Genomic DNA, 17,043 nt, shown 5'->3' on the forward strand with positions numbered 1-17,043 from the left:
TAAGTTGTAAGGCCTCTAACAATTGTCTTCTGGCATAAATGCCAAAATCACAAGAAGAGAAAATATGCTCCAACGTATCAGGTTCTTGAATCAGACCATTGGTCCTCCTTGCACTCCAGGTTTCCAGACAGGAGACCAATCCCTATCTGGGATTATAAACTGCTTCGAGGTTTGTCCCCCACCCCCCCACAAGCGGTGTATAAATTTTATGAAATAAAAATAATTATATAATTTTTATTTATTTTCCATTTGATATTATAAATTCACACCATCATTGTCCACTTTACCGCCCTGGCTCTTTAGAGCCTATCCCTATCGACTTCCTTCCCTCCCGCCTCACGGCTATCAAAATTAAGCTTTATATCATTGCATTTTGTACGTTTTCCAGTTCTAATTACACCCATTACAAAATGGCTCAAAATAAATATAGAAAGATGGAAAATTTCTCATTACAAGTCTTCAGACAACCCTGCTAGTGATATTGCTTCCAATAATCTTTCAGATATCGTATAAATTTACCCCAGTCCTTTCAAATACTTGATCATGCTGGTTTCTGATTTTTCCTGTCAGCTTCGCCAGTTCTGTCAAGTCTGTCATCTTCATCCATCACTCTTCTTTTGTTGGCCCAGGAATTTTTTATTTACCATGTCAATCAACATGGGTGACGTCTATGATCCCCCTCCAGATGTGCCGGGCATCAGTTCCCATCCCCCAATGGCCAGGGATGATGGGAGTTGTAGTCCAGGAAATATCTGAAGCTCCACTGGTTGACCACCTTTGGCTGATGTGAACATAAGAAGAATCTGCTGGATCAGAACCATGTCCCATTTAGTCCAGCATCCTGTTCTTGTAGTGGGCAACCAGGTGCCCTCATGGGAAACCTGCAAGCAGAAACCAAACCCAAGAGCTCCATACTGTGGCTTCCAGCTAATGGTATTGAGAAGCATTTCTGGCTCGGATTGTGGAGGTACAGCATAGCTATTGTGGCTAGTAGCCACTGACATGGACATAGTAGCCAGTATTTTTGTTGGGGGGCAGGCCTTTTGTGGAGGGGGGTGCAGAATCTCAGTTAGCTATGTATTTTTATTGATTTTTATTGATGGGGGGCAGCTGATGTGATTTGTCACCCTATTGATTTTATCATATTTCAATGCTGTTGAGAAATTAGGCTTGCACTGTGGGTGGCGGGGGTAGGTTTGTAAATCTTACTGCGTGTACAAAGCAATAGAGGGCTAACTCAGGGGCGGAATTTTACAGTCACTGAGTAAGCCTGGGAAAGAGACAAGTACTACTAAGCTGACTTTGAGAGTACAGGAACAGAGATTACTATGAGTAAAGACATAGCAACACCATCCATAGTGTCATATCTATTCTTGCGTCGGGCGTTTGGTATTTAGGTTTTAAGCTGGATTGGATTTTTAAGGTTTCGTACGAATGCAAGATAAAAATGACAAACACAACAAAACACGATCAAGTTTATGAAACATAACAGAAGCAGTAGAGAGGTTGCATTTTCCAAATAGAGAGCAGATAACATAGACAAATAAAAGCAGCAAGAGAAATTCAAGATTCATTGTGGATTTTTATTTTTTAAAATTGTCATATGGTCATGGTTTTAAGCTGATTTCATTTTATGTGAGTTACATCAGCCATAAACGAACAACAAATAAAAACAATGAATTCACTATTCAACTCAGTTCTGTTTTATTATGATACCAAATGAAAAGATTCTTAACACGATAAATTTAATGCACATGATTCTACATGAGAGGAGCAGGTAAAATATGACGCTGACCTCCAGTTTCAGAGGTAGCCACCCAGTGACCTACACATGTGCCCTGCCCTGTGCATTTAGACTGACATTCCTCTCAGGAGCTCTTGCAGCCCAAGATGCAAATGTGCTTCGTGCGCAACTCCAGCTGGGTATCCCGAGAAGAAACGCCCATCGTCTCCAGAATCCTAGGGGAAGGAAAGCAAGAGAGCAGAAACCAGGGTTCAGTTCCGGGATTCATTGAAATGAAAACAATTACTGGACGAAACACCTCGAAATGTCCAGAGCTAGCACCGCTCCATCTTTTCACGGTTCAAACAAGTTGTCTTTTGACGGCAGCCAGGCGCATAATGGCGAGATACTTAGAAGAATTTGGGAGGCTGCCTCTTCGACAAACTAGGGCAAAAAAAAATGCGGCAAATGCCAGGTGTGGGGAAATGGGACTGATGACATAAAGTTGGCATAAGGTTTGAAGCATGGCTTATGCACAGATTAAATGAATAGCTGGCATCTGGCAACACTCCTGACTTTGCCACTCACGTGCGTTAGCAGACATTCCTGCACTGCAGGGGGTTGGACTAGATGGCCCTTAGGGGTCCCTTCCTTTTTAAAATAATATTTTAATTTGATTTTTAAAAAGTATAAACATGTAACAAAAAAAATCCAAATATTGAGATTACTCTGAATCTCCTGACTTCCCCCACCCATCCCTTCCATGGGTCCTAATGATATTTACAACTGCATATCAATACTAATCCAAATTTTTATCCTTCTAAATTATCCATACTTACTGTTACTTTACAATTGTGATTAAAATACTGCTAATGTTTTAACTTGCTTACAGTAGTCTCGTAGATAAACTATAAAGTTTCCCCATTCTTTCTTAAAGTTCCTATCTTCTTGATTTCTGAGCTTCCCAGTTAATTTGCCATCAACTTGGTTTGCCATTCTTTTCTGGTCATGGTTATCTCTTCCTTTGATCCCTGGGCTAATTTTTTTTTGGGGGGAGGGGTGTGGTTCCCATCCAGCTTTACAATTCTGTTAGTCTACATGGGAATTTTTTGAATTAAAAATTACAACGTGCATACTGGAGCTGAATTTTCATTGCAGGAAAAAATACGGAAATCCAAGCCCTTCTGCTTTGCTGGCATCTCGTACTGAGAACAGTTACCGGTAAATTCTACTGCATGCCATCTATGAAAAGACATACAACATCACAGGCTAAAGACTTCAACACGACTCTCCTAGTGGACTTAGCCATGGTTCCTTGACCCTTCCACATGTGGCTTATTCCAGCAAACAGATTTTATCACCTTCGCTCTGTGTTTTGGAGAAGTGATTTCGCCTCCTCAGGCTGGGCTTCCAGATAAAGTCGGTACTGCGAGAGTGACTGGATATATCCTATTACGTCAGCAACACTCAGGGTAATTTTATCGAAAATATCCATCATCCTGGAAAGAAGCAGAAAACTTTAGGAGAAGTTCGGGGCTGAGTTGAGAGTACGGAAATCTTTTGACTACGGAAGTGGTGTCAATCATATGTATGTTTGCTCAGAAGAGTGTGGCTGTTCAACTTAGTGACTTTGACAGCATTGTTCTGGACTTTCCAATTTGCATTTGTTTAGTTACAAAAATATTTGATGCTGCTGTGTCATAAAAATATATCAAATATATACATCCTATAAATTCAGTAAGTTGGGGGGAAAAGAAGAAGTTAAACACAGGTATCATTTAACAACTGTGGATGCATTCTTAATACTTTGCATAAGGTTGGTGGAATAGAAATGTTTTTAGCAGGAGATTGAAAAGATTGGCATGGCTGGGTCCACGCACCGCATTGTACAAAAGGGCCTGATCCACATACCTCTTCTTCTCCGGAAATGGCAAAGAATCAAAGATTTCTTGGTAATCATTCTCAAGTGATTTGAGCTTTTTATTTCTAAAGGTGAAAAGCTGGTCTACCACCTGGAAGAGAGAGAGAGAGAGAGAGAGAGAGAGAGAGAGAGAGAGAGAGAGAGAAAGGCGGTGGGTGGGAAGCCACAGTCATTTTTTTTTATGCTTGCAAAATCTCACTGTTCAAAGCATGCAGCATAAAAGAGGATGCTGAGCTGTGAAATCCGGAGTAGAAAAATGATCATCATGCAAATGCTCCCTATATGAAAAGACTGAAAGCACTGAGGGAAATGTGTGAGGTGCAGCAGCCTATAGAATGTACAGTGGTACCTCAGGTTACATACGCTTTAGGTTACAGGCTCCGCTAACCCAGAAATAGTGCTTCAGGTTAGGAACTTTGCTTCAGGATGAGAACAGAAATCGTGCAGAGGCGGCACGGCGGCAGCCGTAGGCCCCATTTGCTAAAGTGGTGCTTCAGGTTAAGAACAGTTTCAGGTTAAGAACGGACCTCCGGAACGAATTAAGTACTTAACCCGAGGTACCATTGTATTTCAAGACTGTCACCCAGTATGTGCCCATTTGATGGCTGGGATCTGCAAAACTGGCCCTTTCACAAGTGTCGCATAACATTCATTCAGCACTTACAAGAAATCAATCTTTTATTGTGGCAGCACTTGGGAACTGCCTGCCCATTGACATATCTGGCTAAAAACTTTTTCAGTCTCGCATGCCTACCTAGGTTTTAGTAGCTATAAGTGTTTGAAAGGGTCAGTTTTATTTATGTTATGTAACATGTTTTTAATGTTTTTTAAATTGGTATTTCAAATTATAGTCAGACCTCGGTTCCTGAATGCCTCCATTTTGGAACGTTTTGGCACCCAAACACCGAAAACCAGGAAGTAACTACTCTGGTTTTCAAACGATTTTCAGAAGCCGAACATGCTACGCGGCTTCTGTTTTGAGTTTCCCCCTTGTATTGAGACTTCCGCTTTGTTTTCGGTTGTTGAACGTTTCAGAAGTCGAATGGTCTTCTGGAACAGATTAGGGTCAACAGCCGAGGTTTGACTGTAATATTTTAGACTGCCTTGTAAACCACTTGGAAGTCTTTTGTTTTATGTGGTGTGTGTGCGTATATATATATATGGACTATTTTAATTACTGAGCGGGGGTTGGTAAAAGTGTGGAAAGTCATGGTGCTTTGTAGAAACTGGCTTTATAAATATTACTGTAATAAACGCCTGGGCCCTGAAATGATATTCTTTTCCATAGTGCCAGTGTTTTGCAGGAGGGATTAAAATTCATCCAGGACTTCTAGGTTTGCTCAATTAACCTAGACTGAAGTACTCTTCTGTCCTTCTACAGGAAACAACAACCCCACAGACATTTGGGGCTAGAAAACTGGCAGGGATGACCCTGAAATATGTGGTCTGAGGGCAGACCTCAGGTCCGAGGTCTGGGCAGGCCGGCCTGTGCGATGGACTGACCTCTCTGAAGATCTCTGTTAACTCGTCTGTACAATCTTTGTAACACAACTGCATGTCCCAGTTGTAGGAGCTGAAGACCACACAGCCTGATGGCTTGAGGACTCGGTCCACTTCCCTCAGAAAGCGAGGCCCGTCAAACCAGTGGACGGCCGCAAACGCCGTGACCAGGTCCACAGAGCCGTCTTCGAAAGGGAGGTCTTCGGCAGGGCACACCCTGTGGGAGGAGATGGCAAGGTGATTGTTCGAAGACGGCTGGATCAGGCCCAAGGCCCGTCTGGCTAAGCATCCTTTTCTCACAGTGGCCAGCCAGTTCCCCTTAATGGGAAAACCGCAAACAAAACCTGGGTGCAAGACCAGCGGCAGAGGAAGCCGCTCGGGTGCCTGGGGCAGTGCGCCCAGTGGGTGAGCCACCCATAGGGGCAGCGCGCACCGCGGGGCCTCCAGAGTCTGCCTGCCTTCTCCCACTCAGCCACCCTACAGCTGGGTGGGGGGCAGCACAGAGCCTGCAGGCGCCCAATCCACCACGTCACTCCCAGTAGACATGCGTAGCTCGGGCGCACTGCAGGCCCGGCCGTGGGTGCCGCCCAGCATTTTGTAACCCCCCTCAGTGGTGACACCTGGGGCGGACTGCACCCCCCGCACCCCCCTTTCTTGGCCCCTGTGCAAGACTCCTCTCCCCTCAGTGGTTTCCAACAACTGGAATTCAATAGCATTGCTGGCTCCAGCTGTGGAGACAGAGCACAGCCATCATTATACCGCCCAACATTTCTCCAATGAAAATAGGGGTGTCCTATTCCATAATCATTGTATTCTTTATACCCAAGCCATTTGACTGGGTCGCTCCAGCCACTCTGGCTGGCTTCTAAAATATATAAAAACATAATAAAACACTACACATTAAAAAAAAAACCCGAAAACCTTCCCTGTGCTTCAGGTGTCTTCTATGGTTGTATGGTTGCATAACTCCATACCCTCCAATGAAAATTTGGACGTCCTTGTTATGTACTGAAGTTCTCACCCTGGGCCAGCAGGGGGATACTGTAGATAGTTTTGACTCAGGTCCACGTCAGTTATTTTAGGCGGGAAACCCTGGGTTGTTGTTGCTACAATGTTAACAGCTGGCTGCCTATAAAAGCAGGCCGGCTGAGCTGTTTGCTGTTCAGTTTCTATTCCAGCTTACAAAATAAAGAGCTGCTTTGGAGAAATCGCTGTGTCGTCTGCCATGTCTACCCACTATTCAACAGTCCTAAGGAAAAGTAAGACATTCCGGGGCTTCTTTTGTAAATCTGTAACAAATGATGGCTCCCAGAATCCTCTGGGGGAAGACATGACTATTTAAAGTGGTATGATAGCGCTTTAAATATACTTTCATATTTTAATACTTATTATCTAATTTGTGGAGTAATTGGAAGTGTCTGTGTGCACAAACATCAGAACATAAGGAAAGCCTTTGGATCAGGCCTAGGGTCCATCTAGTCCAGCATCCTGTTCTCACAATGGCCTACCAGATACCTGGGGGAAGCCCACAAGCAGGATTTGAGCAAAATGGCTTCCCTCCTGCGGCTTCCGGTAGTCAGAAAAACTGGCCTTCACTCTGCCCACCTTGTAGGTCTAGCAGAGGCATCGTGGCTAGTAGCCACTGATAGGCCTCTTCCTTAATTTCTCTAGTCTTCGTTTAAAGCCATCCAAGTTGGTGGCCATCCCTGCCTCATGTGGGAGGGAGTTCCATACTTTAAATATGGACTGCATGAAGCAGTGTTTTCTTTTGTCGGTCCTGAATCTTCCAACATTCAGCTTCAAGAGTTCTAGCGAGATGAGAGAGGGAGAAAAACATCTTCCTGCCCGCTTTCTCTCGGCCATCCACGTGCGAGGTCAGCTCCTACTTACAGATAAGAGACATTGGGCGGTTGTGGAGATCTCCTGGCCTCCTCGATCTGACCTTCACTGATGTCTGTCCCGACCACCTTCTCAAAATGTTTTGCCAGCATCGGAGTGCTTTGGCCCGAGCCACAACCCACGTCCACTGCCAGCTGCCCAGGGCTCACTCTCTGAGAAAAGATAGCGACACATCTCAGAAAAAAACCAAGAATAAGCTCCAAATGCCTGCACCTCCCCACCTCAGAAGGAGGATGGGGAATCCCCAGCATAGAAGCATATTACATTGCCAACCAAATACGCCATATAATCCCATATATACTCGAAGATGAGACAAAACAATGGGTACACCTAGAGAGGGACACAATTGAAAACACCTGCACCACAGCATACCCACTCCTCCCAAACAAACTAAATAAAATTGCCACAACACTTAACAGGTACACACAGATCATGCTCAAAGCATGGAAAACAGAAATAGGCAAACTACCCCCAACCCCATCCCCACTAATCCCCCTGGCATACCACCCATTATTCCACCATGCAGCACAAAACCTCCAGATAAAAACCTGGCGAACCAAAGGCTTATATCGCCTAATAGACTTTTATAAAAAATAACAGACCTTTGTCAACACAAGAAATACAAGACAAACTAGAAGACACCCAAATGCCCTGGTTAACACAACACCAACTACATGCCCTCTTAAACAACCCAACAGTAAAATCAGCAGCAACTAGGCCCCTGACAACCTTCGAAAACCTCCTCCTAACAACAAAGAGAAACGGTAAAGGGACGGTATCCGCAATATACAAAATACTACTCCAAAATCCCACAAACCCCCTAGACGCAATCAAAAAACAATGGGAGAATGACATAGGCTATGAGATTAACCCCACTCAATGGACCAGAATGTGTTCTAAACCCCCCTTTAAATCCATATCAACAAAAAGAAAAGAACTCACTTTGACACTCACCTACAGGTGGTACCTAACACCAAGAAAACTAGCGCCAATACACCCAGGAACCTCACCAAAATGCTGGAGAGGGTGCACCTCCACAGGCACATACCTCCACATGTGGTGGGAGTGCCCCAAAATCCAACTATTCTGGACAACAGCCATACAAGAAATATGTAAAATAACTAAGCAAGTATTAGACACCACCCCAGCATTGGCCCTACTAAACATCTTTCAAGACAACAATGCCCATTTACACCACAAAGAACTCCTAACCCACCTACTTTCAGCAGCCAGAAACACCATAACCAGACACTGGAGAAACCTGTCAGGAGTAAGCATGGGCCAATGGTACCAAATAGTATGGGAAACAGCCCTACTAGAAAAATTAACCAATAAATTCAAACTGACATGGGGACAAACAGAAGAAGACGCCTTTACCCTGGTATGGTTCCCCTTCATCACATACACAGCTCAACAAGACAACGACAATAATCCACCAACAGCATACAAATCAAAACGGCTAACCTGATCCAAAACACCCACCCACCCCACTCACACACGAAAACAAAGATCATCACAGCCAGTCACAAACAAACAACCACACCCTAGGCCAACCCCAACCTCTCTCACCACCAAAGGAACACAAGTGAACAGCACAAGCAACGCTGACACCAAACCCTACATACATTAAGCGTAACAGAAACAAGAAAAAAGTAAAACAAGAAAATATTTAATAAATTTTTTTTAAAAAGAAGAAATGCACCGCCAGGTCATTTTCAGCAAGGCTAGCACCTCAAAGTGCAAGTAGATAAATAGGTACCACAATGGCGGGAAGGTAAACGGCATTTCCGTGCGCTGCTCAGGTTTGCCAGAAGCGGCTTAGTCATGCTGGCGACATGACCCAGAAGCTGTACGCCGGCTCCCTTGGCCAATAAATCGAGATGAGCGCCACAACCCCAGAGTTGGCCATGACTAGACCTAATGGTCAGAGGTCTCTTTACCTTTACCTTTTAGGGAACCTGTGATCCTGCACCCACCCACCCCAATGTTGTTGGGACAGTACAGCCCTCCGTCCTCCCCAGACAGCATGGCCAATAGTTAGCATGGATGGGAGTTGTAGTCAAAGGAACAACATCATGAGGGACACGGCTTTCCCACTCTTGACTTACCCAAGGCCATACCCATCTAGGTCCGATACATGAGCAGTTTTCACTTGAATACAGTGAAACCAGCTGTTAATTAACCCAAAATGTCATGGGCTGGTTTGACGCAGAAGAATGGTGGAGGAACTAGCTGGGTAGCCCCCAAGGCAAGAAGATTCGGAGCCCAGGGAGTGGTGGTTGCAGAAACCTGAGGTCTGAACATGATCTGATTTACTTTTACAACCCAATTCGTGACTTATCTGTGATGCTTTTGGGGTGGTCTTTGGCTAAGGAGTTGGGCAATTTGTAAAGTTGTGACACACCTTTGTTCTGGGTTCCCTCTCGCCTCCTTGCACAGTGGGGTGATGGTAACTGTGTTGCAACAGAAAACTGCTTCCTTCAGTTGGTTCCTGCCTAACTTGTTCTTCTCTGATCCGTAATGGACTTGAGGGATACTGCATTCCTTTGATGGGGAGTTGGCCTGTAAAAGCCAACTCCATTTTCTTCTTATATCACTGCCACCCCCTTGTTACTACCTAGGCACAGTACCAAGAGGTGTAAGACCTTTTGCTAGAGTTCTAATGTTTGTTTGTTAGAAATATGTGTTTATCCTCAGCCTTATGCCTGCTAGAAGTTTTCACGGAAAAGGAATAACGAAAGATTGGTTGTTTACAAGAAATGAAAGAGACAGAATATTTACTTCGGGAAGCAAAATGACACTGTAGAATCGTGGAGTTGGAAAGGACCAGAGGCACAGCAGGGCCTTCTTTTAGGCTGCTCAGCCTCCTCGTCTAGGAGCTGACGCAGGAGGTAGCGCTGCCTCTGCCGCCGCTTTTCCTCACAACCTCCATCCAGCCCCCAGAGCTTCAACTCCAGATATTTTGGTCTGGATTGGAGAGAGAGGAGGAGAGCTGGAGGGGAAAGCAGGCATTCAGAGGTTTTTTTCAAGGGTGCTCCCCACTTTGCACAATTTCACTTATGTGTGTGGGGGCCTCAGAACACAACCCCCACATAAGGGAGGGGGAGTTTTGCAGTGCCTGTACTGTTATATACCAATGTTAGGTTATGGAAAGGGTCTTCTAGAGGAATCATTTACCATGCTAATTTTTTTCCTCAAGTATTAAGAAGGCCAGGAAGCCTTCCAGGACATCTTCAGGATAAAGATTAGTATCAGAGTCAAGAAAGTTCATACTGGAACTCTCCTTTTATATAAAATAATGCCAACTGTACGAATGCAATGATCTACGCGTCTAAGTTCAGACACATACACTATTATGTTCTTACCTTTTCTTCCAGGTACGAGAAGATCACGCCCTGTAAGTTCTCCTGCGGGGAAAACCTATATTTTTGATAAATAGCAGCGTGAGCCCTCTCCTCAAACAGACGAGTGGCCATGGTGTCACGGAGCACAGCCTGCAACTTCTTGCAAGTTCAGAATGACACACACTACCACGTTCTTACCTTTTCTTCCAGATATGAGAAGATCCCGCCCTCTAAGTTCTCCTGCGGGGAAAACCTGTATTTTTGATCAATAGCAGCGTGAGCCCTCTCCTCAATAAGAGGAGTGGCCATTTCATGGAGCACATCTTGCAACTTCTTGCAAGTTCAGACTGACACATTCTATTATGTTCTTATATTTTCTTCCAGGTATGAGAAGATCACACCCTGTAGGTTCTCCTGTGGGGAAAACCTGTATTTTCGATAAATAGCAGCGTGAGCCCTGTCCTCAAAAAGACGAGTGACCATGGTTTCACGGAGCACAGCTTGCAACTTCTGCACGTTCCTAGGGACACTGGTCTGCCTTTGTGTGTTTTTAAATGTTTTAACAGTGAAGTAATTTATTGTAGCGCTTTTAAATGTAATCAGGCAATCAGATAAGGCATTATCAGATAACCTGGGTGTTATGTGTTGATGTTCTCACCCTGGCCACCAGGGGTATTGTGTATATAGTTTTCACTCCGCTCCACATAAGTTAATTTAGGTGGAAAACCCTGGGGTTTTGTTGTTACAATGTTGACAGCCGGCTGCCTATAAAAGTAGGCCGGCTGAGCTGTTCAGTTCAGTTCAGTTCCAGCTTACTATAAAGAACCACTTGGAGAAATCTCTGTGTCAACTGCTATGTCCACCCACAACTTAATACTGGCAGACAGGAAAAACAACATTCAAATTTCTGTTGTAGACCATGTTTTCTGTGATGTAGGTATGATGTTTCTGGGGGGTGTTCTTGGGTTACACCCCTTCTGTGATGTATGTATGATGTATGGAGGGGTGGTCTTGAGCTCCAGGGCAGGGAATTTAAAATGTCTATATAAGGGCAGGCACACCTTTTTCGGGGTCCTTCTCCGTCCTCCTGCATGTGAGGGGAGCACTCTGTTGGGCAATTTGTAAAGTAGTGACACACCTTTGTTCTGGGTTCCCTCTCGCCTCCTTGCACAGTGGGGTGATGGTAACTGTGTCTCAAGAGAAAACTGCTTCTTTCATTTGGTTCCTGCCTTCACTTGTTCTTCTCTGATCCGTAATGGACTTCAGGGATACTGGGTCCCTTTGATGGGGAGTTGGCCAGTAAAAGCCAACTCCATTTTCTTCTTATATCACTGTCACCCCCTTGTTACTACCTAGGCACAGTACCAAGAGGTCTAAGACCTTTTGCTAGAGTTCTAATGGTTGTTTGTTATGAATATGACTTTAAGGTAAAGGTAAAGGTACCCCTGCCCGTACGGGCCAGTCTTGCCAGACTCTAGGGTTGTGCGCTCATCTCACTCTATAGGCCGGGAGCCAGCGCTGTCAGCAGACACTTCCGGGTCACGTGGCCAGCGTGACAAGCTGCATCTGGCGAGCCAGCGCAGCACACGGAACGCCGTTTACCTTCCCGCTGGTAAGCGGTCCCTATTTATCTACTTGCACCCAGGGGTGCTTTCGAACTGCTAGGTTGGCAGGCGCTGGGACCGAACGACGGGAGCGCACCCCGCCGCGGGGATTTGAACCACCGACCATGCGATCGGCAAGTCCTAGGCGCTGAGGTTTTACCCACAGCGCCACCCGCGTCCCCGAATATGACTTTACCCTTAGCCTTATGCCTGCTAGAAGTTTTCACGGAAAAGGAATAACGAAAGATTGGTTGTTTACAAGAAATGAAAGAGACAGAATATTTACTTTGGGAAGCAAAATGACACTGTAGAATCGTGGAGTTGGAAAGGACCAGAGGCGCAGCAGGGCCTTGTTTTAGGCTGCTCAGCCTCCTCGTCTAGGAGCTGACGCAGGAGGTAGCGCTGCCGCCGCTTTTCCTCACAACCTCCATCCACCCCCAGAGCTTCAACTCTAGATATTTTGGTCTGGATTGGAGAGAGAGGAGGAGAGCTGGAGGGGAAAGCAGGCATTCAGAGGGTTTTTTCAAGGGTGCTCCCCACTTTGCATATTTTCACTTATGGGGGGGGGGCAGAACACAACCCCCACATAAGGGAGGGGGAGTTTTTCAGTGCCTGTACTGTTATATATCAATGTTAGATTATGGAAAGGGTCTTCTAGAGGAATCATTTACCATGCTAATTTTTTTCCTCAAGTATTAAGAAGGCCAGACAGCCTTCCAGGACATCTTCAGGATAAAGATTAGTATCAGAGTCAAGAAAGTTCATAATGGAGCTCTCCTTTTATATAAAATTATGCCAACTGTATGAATGCAGTGATCTACGGGTATACGTTCAGACTGATACACACTATTGTTCTTACCTTTTCTTCCAGGTACGAGAAGATCACGCCCTGTAGGTTCTCATGTGGGGAAAACCTGTATTTTTGATAAATAGCAGCATGAGCCCTCTCCTCAAACAGACGAGTGGCCATTTTTTCACGGAGCACAGCTTGCAACTTCTGCAAGTTCCTGGGGACACTGGTCTGCCTTTCTGTGTTTTTAAATGTTTTAACAATGAAGTAATTTATTGTAGCGCTTTTAAATGTTTAACAGAGAAGGAATGTTCCCGTTTTCCTGTAGCGTAGTGAACTTTGGCACCGGAAAGAAGCCTGCCTCTTTCAGAATGCTGACTGTGCAATGCTAATTACCGTATTTCTCAGACTTGCTTTTTTGCAGCCAAGAAGCAAAGGATTCAGCTCTGAAATCCCTCTAGGGCAGCCTTGTAATAAAAAAATTAAGGTCTTATATATATAATAAATGTTCATAAATGTACCAACCAAGCACATACATAGATATGTGGACCACATGTCTGGAGCAGCACAGGAAGACCGTCCTGAAACCATTTTGACTCCCAAACTGACGAAATGTTTTCTCTGTGAGGAGGGAGGGGGTGAGGGAACCTTCCCTTTGTCTCAGGAAATGGGAAATCACCATCTCAAAGGAATGGGCAGACTACCAGGAAAGGCAATCAGATAAGGCATTATCAGATAACCTGGGTGTTATGTGTTGATGTTCTCACCCTGGCCACCAGGGGGATTGTGTATATAGTTTTCACTCAGGTCCACATAAGTTAATTTAGGCAGAAAACTCTGGGGTATTGTTGTTACAATGTTGACAGCCGGCTGCCTATAAAAGTAGGCCGGCTGAGCTGTTCAATTCAGTTCAGTTCCAGCTTACTATAAAGAACCACTTGGAGAAATCTCTGTGTCGACCGCTATGTCCACCCACAACTTAATACTGGCAGACAGGAAAAACAACAACATTCAAATTTCTGTTGTAGACCACGTTTTCTGTGATGTAGGTATGATGTTTCTGGGGGGTGGACCGGGGTTACACCCCTTCTGTGATGTTGATATGATGTATGGAGGGGTGGTCTTGAGCTCTAGGGCAGGGAATTTAAAATGTCTATACAGTATAAGGGCAGGCACACCTTTGTTCTGGGTCCTCCTCCTTTCCTGCATGTGAGGGGAGCACCCTGTTGCAATAGCTTTAATGGTTTTATTAGATTTTAGATCAAAGCAATAATTTACTGTGGGAATTAATTGCCCTTATAAAATTAACAAATTATAAAGTGATTCAAGTTCACACACACACAATACTGTACTGAGTCTCTCTGGCCAGAAACAGCATTCCTCCTTAATCCCATCTCCACTGTCATAATTATAAATACATGGTTTTAATAAGTTTGTATCCCTGATAAGAAGCAGCAGTAGGGCCCACTTCTGTATTTGGTTACCTAGCAAGATAATGTTTAATAGATACATTTATGCTTGTGATATAGCCACATATAATGCTTTTAACTAGACAGCATCCTAAAAAGCAGAGACACTAACTTGCCAATAAAGGTCCATATAGTTAAAGCTATGGTTTTCCCAGTAGATGTATGGAAGTGAGAGCTGGACCGTAAAGAAGGCTGATCGCCGACAAATTGATGCTTTTGAATTATGGTGCTGGTGGTCAAGTAGCAGGATTTAAGTTGAACAAGCAAAAAACTAAGGTTTTGGAGAAAAATCTAACAAATGTTGAAAAAGAGAGGTTTCAGAGTGAAACAGGATTAATGGTGGCAAAGAAAGTGAAATATTTGGGGATTAACCTGACATCTAAGAATGTGAATTTATTTAAAGATAACTATGACAAATGTTGGACGGAAGTAAAGAAGGATCTAGAAATATGGTCAAGTTTGAGACTTTCCTTGTTAGGCCGAATCACTGTTATTAAGATGAATGTACTGCCTAGAATGCTATTTTTGTTTCAGACATTACAGATTGTGGACAAAATGGACTGTTTCAGGAAGTGGCAGAAAGATATGTCAAAATTTGTCTGGCAGGGCAAAAAGCCCAGAATAAAATTTAAGATATTAACTGATGCAAAAGATAGAGGGGGGTTTGCCCTGCCAGACTTAAGACTGTATTATGAATCGGCAGCTTTCTGCTGGTTGAAAGACTGGCTACTTCTTGAGAACACGGACATTTTGGATTTGGAAGGGTTTAACAATAGATTTGGTTGGCATGCATATCTATGGTATGACAAGGTAAAATCGCACAAAGGATTTAAAAACCATATTGTCAGGAAAGCACTATACAATGTTTGGATCCGCTATAAAGATTTATTGGAAAATAAAACCCCTAGGTGGTTGTCACCAATGGAAGCTAAGGAGGTGAAAAAACTTAACATGGAATCTAAATGGCCAAAATATTGTGAAATTTTAGAGCAAGATGGTGAAAAAGTTAAACTACAGAGCTATGAGAAATTAAAGTCTAAAGTACGAGATTGGCTTCATTACCTTCAGATAAATGAGGTATTCAAACAGGACAGGAAAATTGGCTTCCAGGTGGAGAGATCAAAACTAGAAACGGAATTGTTAGAACCCACTACCAAGAATTTGTCAAGAATGTATAATTTGCTGTTGAAGTGGAATACACAGGATGAAACAGTTAAATCAGCCATGATTAAGTGGGCACAAGATATTGGTCATGACATCATGTTTGCTGACTGGGAACAGTTATGGACCACCGGTATAAAGTTTACGGCATGTAATGCCCTAAGAGAGAATATTATGAAAATGATTTATAGGTGGTACATGACCCCAGTCAAGCTTGCAAAAATCTATCATTTGCCCAATAATAAATTCTGGAAATGTAATGAGACTGAAGGTACCTTTTATCACCTTTGGTGGACATGCCCAAGGATTAAGGCTTTCTGGGAAATGATTTATAATGAAATTAAGAAGGTCCTTAAATGTACCGTATTTTTCGCACCATAGGACACACTTTTTCCCTCCTAAAAAGCAAGGGAAAATGTGTGTGCGTCCTATGGAGCGAATGCAGGCTTTCGCTGAAGCCTGGAGAGTGAGAGGGGTCGGTGCGCACCGACCCCTCTCGCTCTCCAGGCTTCAGGAAGCTATCCGCTAGCCGTGGGAGACCCAGCTCTCCCACCGCTAGCGGAGCGCAGCATTAATCCCAAAGCTTGGGGCGTGCGGAGCGCAGCGCGCCCCAAGCTTCTGGGTGCAAGCAGGGTCTCCGCTAGCCCTGGGAGAGCCCCGCGACGTCGCGCGGCTATCCCAGGGCTAGCGGACCACTGCGCTAATCCCGAAGCTTGGGGCATGCAGAGCTCAGCGCGCCCCAAGCTTCTGGGTGCCGGCAAGGTCTCGCTAGCCCTGGGAGAGCCCCGCGACGTCGCGCGGCTCTCCCAGGGCTAGCGAAGCACTGCGCTAATCCCGAAGCTTGGGGCATGCAGAGCTCAGCGCGCCCCAAGCTTCTGGGTGCCGGCAAGGTCTCCGCTAGCCCTGGGAGAGCCCCGCGACGTCGCACGGCTCTCCCAGGGCTAGCGAAGCACTGCGCTAATCCCGAAGCTTGGGGCGTGCAGAGCTCAGCGCGCCCCAAGCTTCTGGGTGCCGGCAAGGTCTCCGCTAGCCCTGGGAGAGCCCCGCGATGTCGCGCGGCTCTCCCAGGGCTAGCGGACCACTGCGCTAATCCCGAAGCTTGGGGCGTGCAGAGCTCAGCGCGCCCCAAGCTTCTGGGTGCCGGCAAGGTCTCCGCTAGCCGTGGGAGAGCCCCGCGACGTCGCGCGGCTCTCCCAGGGCTAGCGGACCGCTGCGCTAATCCCGAAGTTTGGGGCGTGCGGAGCACAGCGCGCCCCAAGCTTCTGGGTGCCGGCAAGGTCTTGCTAGCCCTGGGAGAGCCCCGCGACGTCGCACGGCTCTCCCAGGGCTAGCGAAGCGCTGCGCTAATCCCGAAGCTTGGGGCGTGCAGAGCTCAGCGCACCCCAAGCTTCTGGGTGCCGGCAAGGTCTCCACTAGCCCTGGGAGAGCCCCGCGACGTCGCGCGGCTCTCCCACGGCTAGCGGACCGCTGCGCTAATCCCGAAGCTTGGGGCGTGCGAGCTCAGCGCGCCCCAAGCTTCTGGGTGCCGGCAAGGTCTCCGCTAGGCTAGCGGAGACCTTGCCGGCGCCCAGAAGCTTGGGGCGCGCTGAGCTCCGCACGCCCCAAGGTTCGGGATTAGCGCTCTGCTAGCCA

The 17,043-nt window shown here is 45.7% G+C and overlaps 1 protein-coding gene across 3 annotated transcripts; it reads right to left on the minus strand.

Annotated features, from left to right (window-relative positions):
* Nucleotides 1-1,562: 1,562 nt before the first annotated feature.
* LOC114585431 (putative methyltransferase DDB_G0268948) lies at nucleotides 1,563-13,104 on the minus strand. 3 transcript variants are annotated; one of them, XM_077919953.1, is made up of 7 exons: nucleotides 12,851-13,104; nucleotides 10,409-10,450; nucleotides 7,035-7,195; nucleotides 5,148-5,361; nucleotides 3,635-3,735; nucleotides 3,085-3,222; nucleotides 1,563-1,959 (listed from the first exon to the last, which is right to left on the minus strand). In XM_077919953.1, exons 1-7 carry the CDS (start codon nucleotides 12,959-12,961, stop codon nucleotides 1,869-1,871), a joined length of 858 nt encoding a protein of 285 aa, XP_077776079.1. In that variant the 5' UTR covers nucleotides 12,962-13,104; the 3' UTR covers nucleotides 1,563-1,868. The 3 variants fall into 3 exon arrangements, with proteins under 3 accessions (XP_077776079.1, XP_077776081.1, XP_077776080.1); XM_077919955.1 differs by lacking the exon at nucleotides 10,409-10,450 and having other exon boundaries at nucleotides 12,851-13,101; XM_077919954.1 differs by lacking the exon at nucleotides 12,851-13,104 and having other exon boundaries at nucleotides 10,409-11,809.
* Between the last annotated feature and the right edge of the window lie 3,939 nt (nucleotides 13,105-17,043).

This window comes from Podarcis muralis, chromosome 15 (assembly GCF_964188315.1).
Source record: "Podarcis muralis chromosome 15, rPodMur119.hap1.1, whole genome shotgun sequence".
In the NCBI taxonomy this organism is placed as follows: domain Eukaryota; kingdom Metazoa; phylum Chordata; class Lepidosauria; order Squamata; family Lacertidae; genus Podarcis; species Podarcis muralis.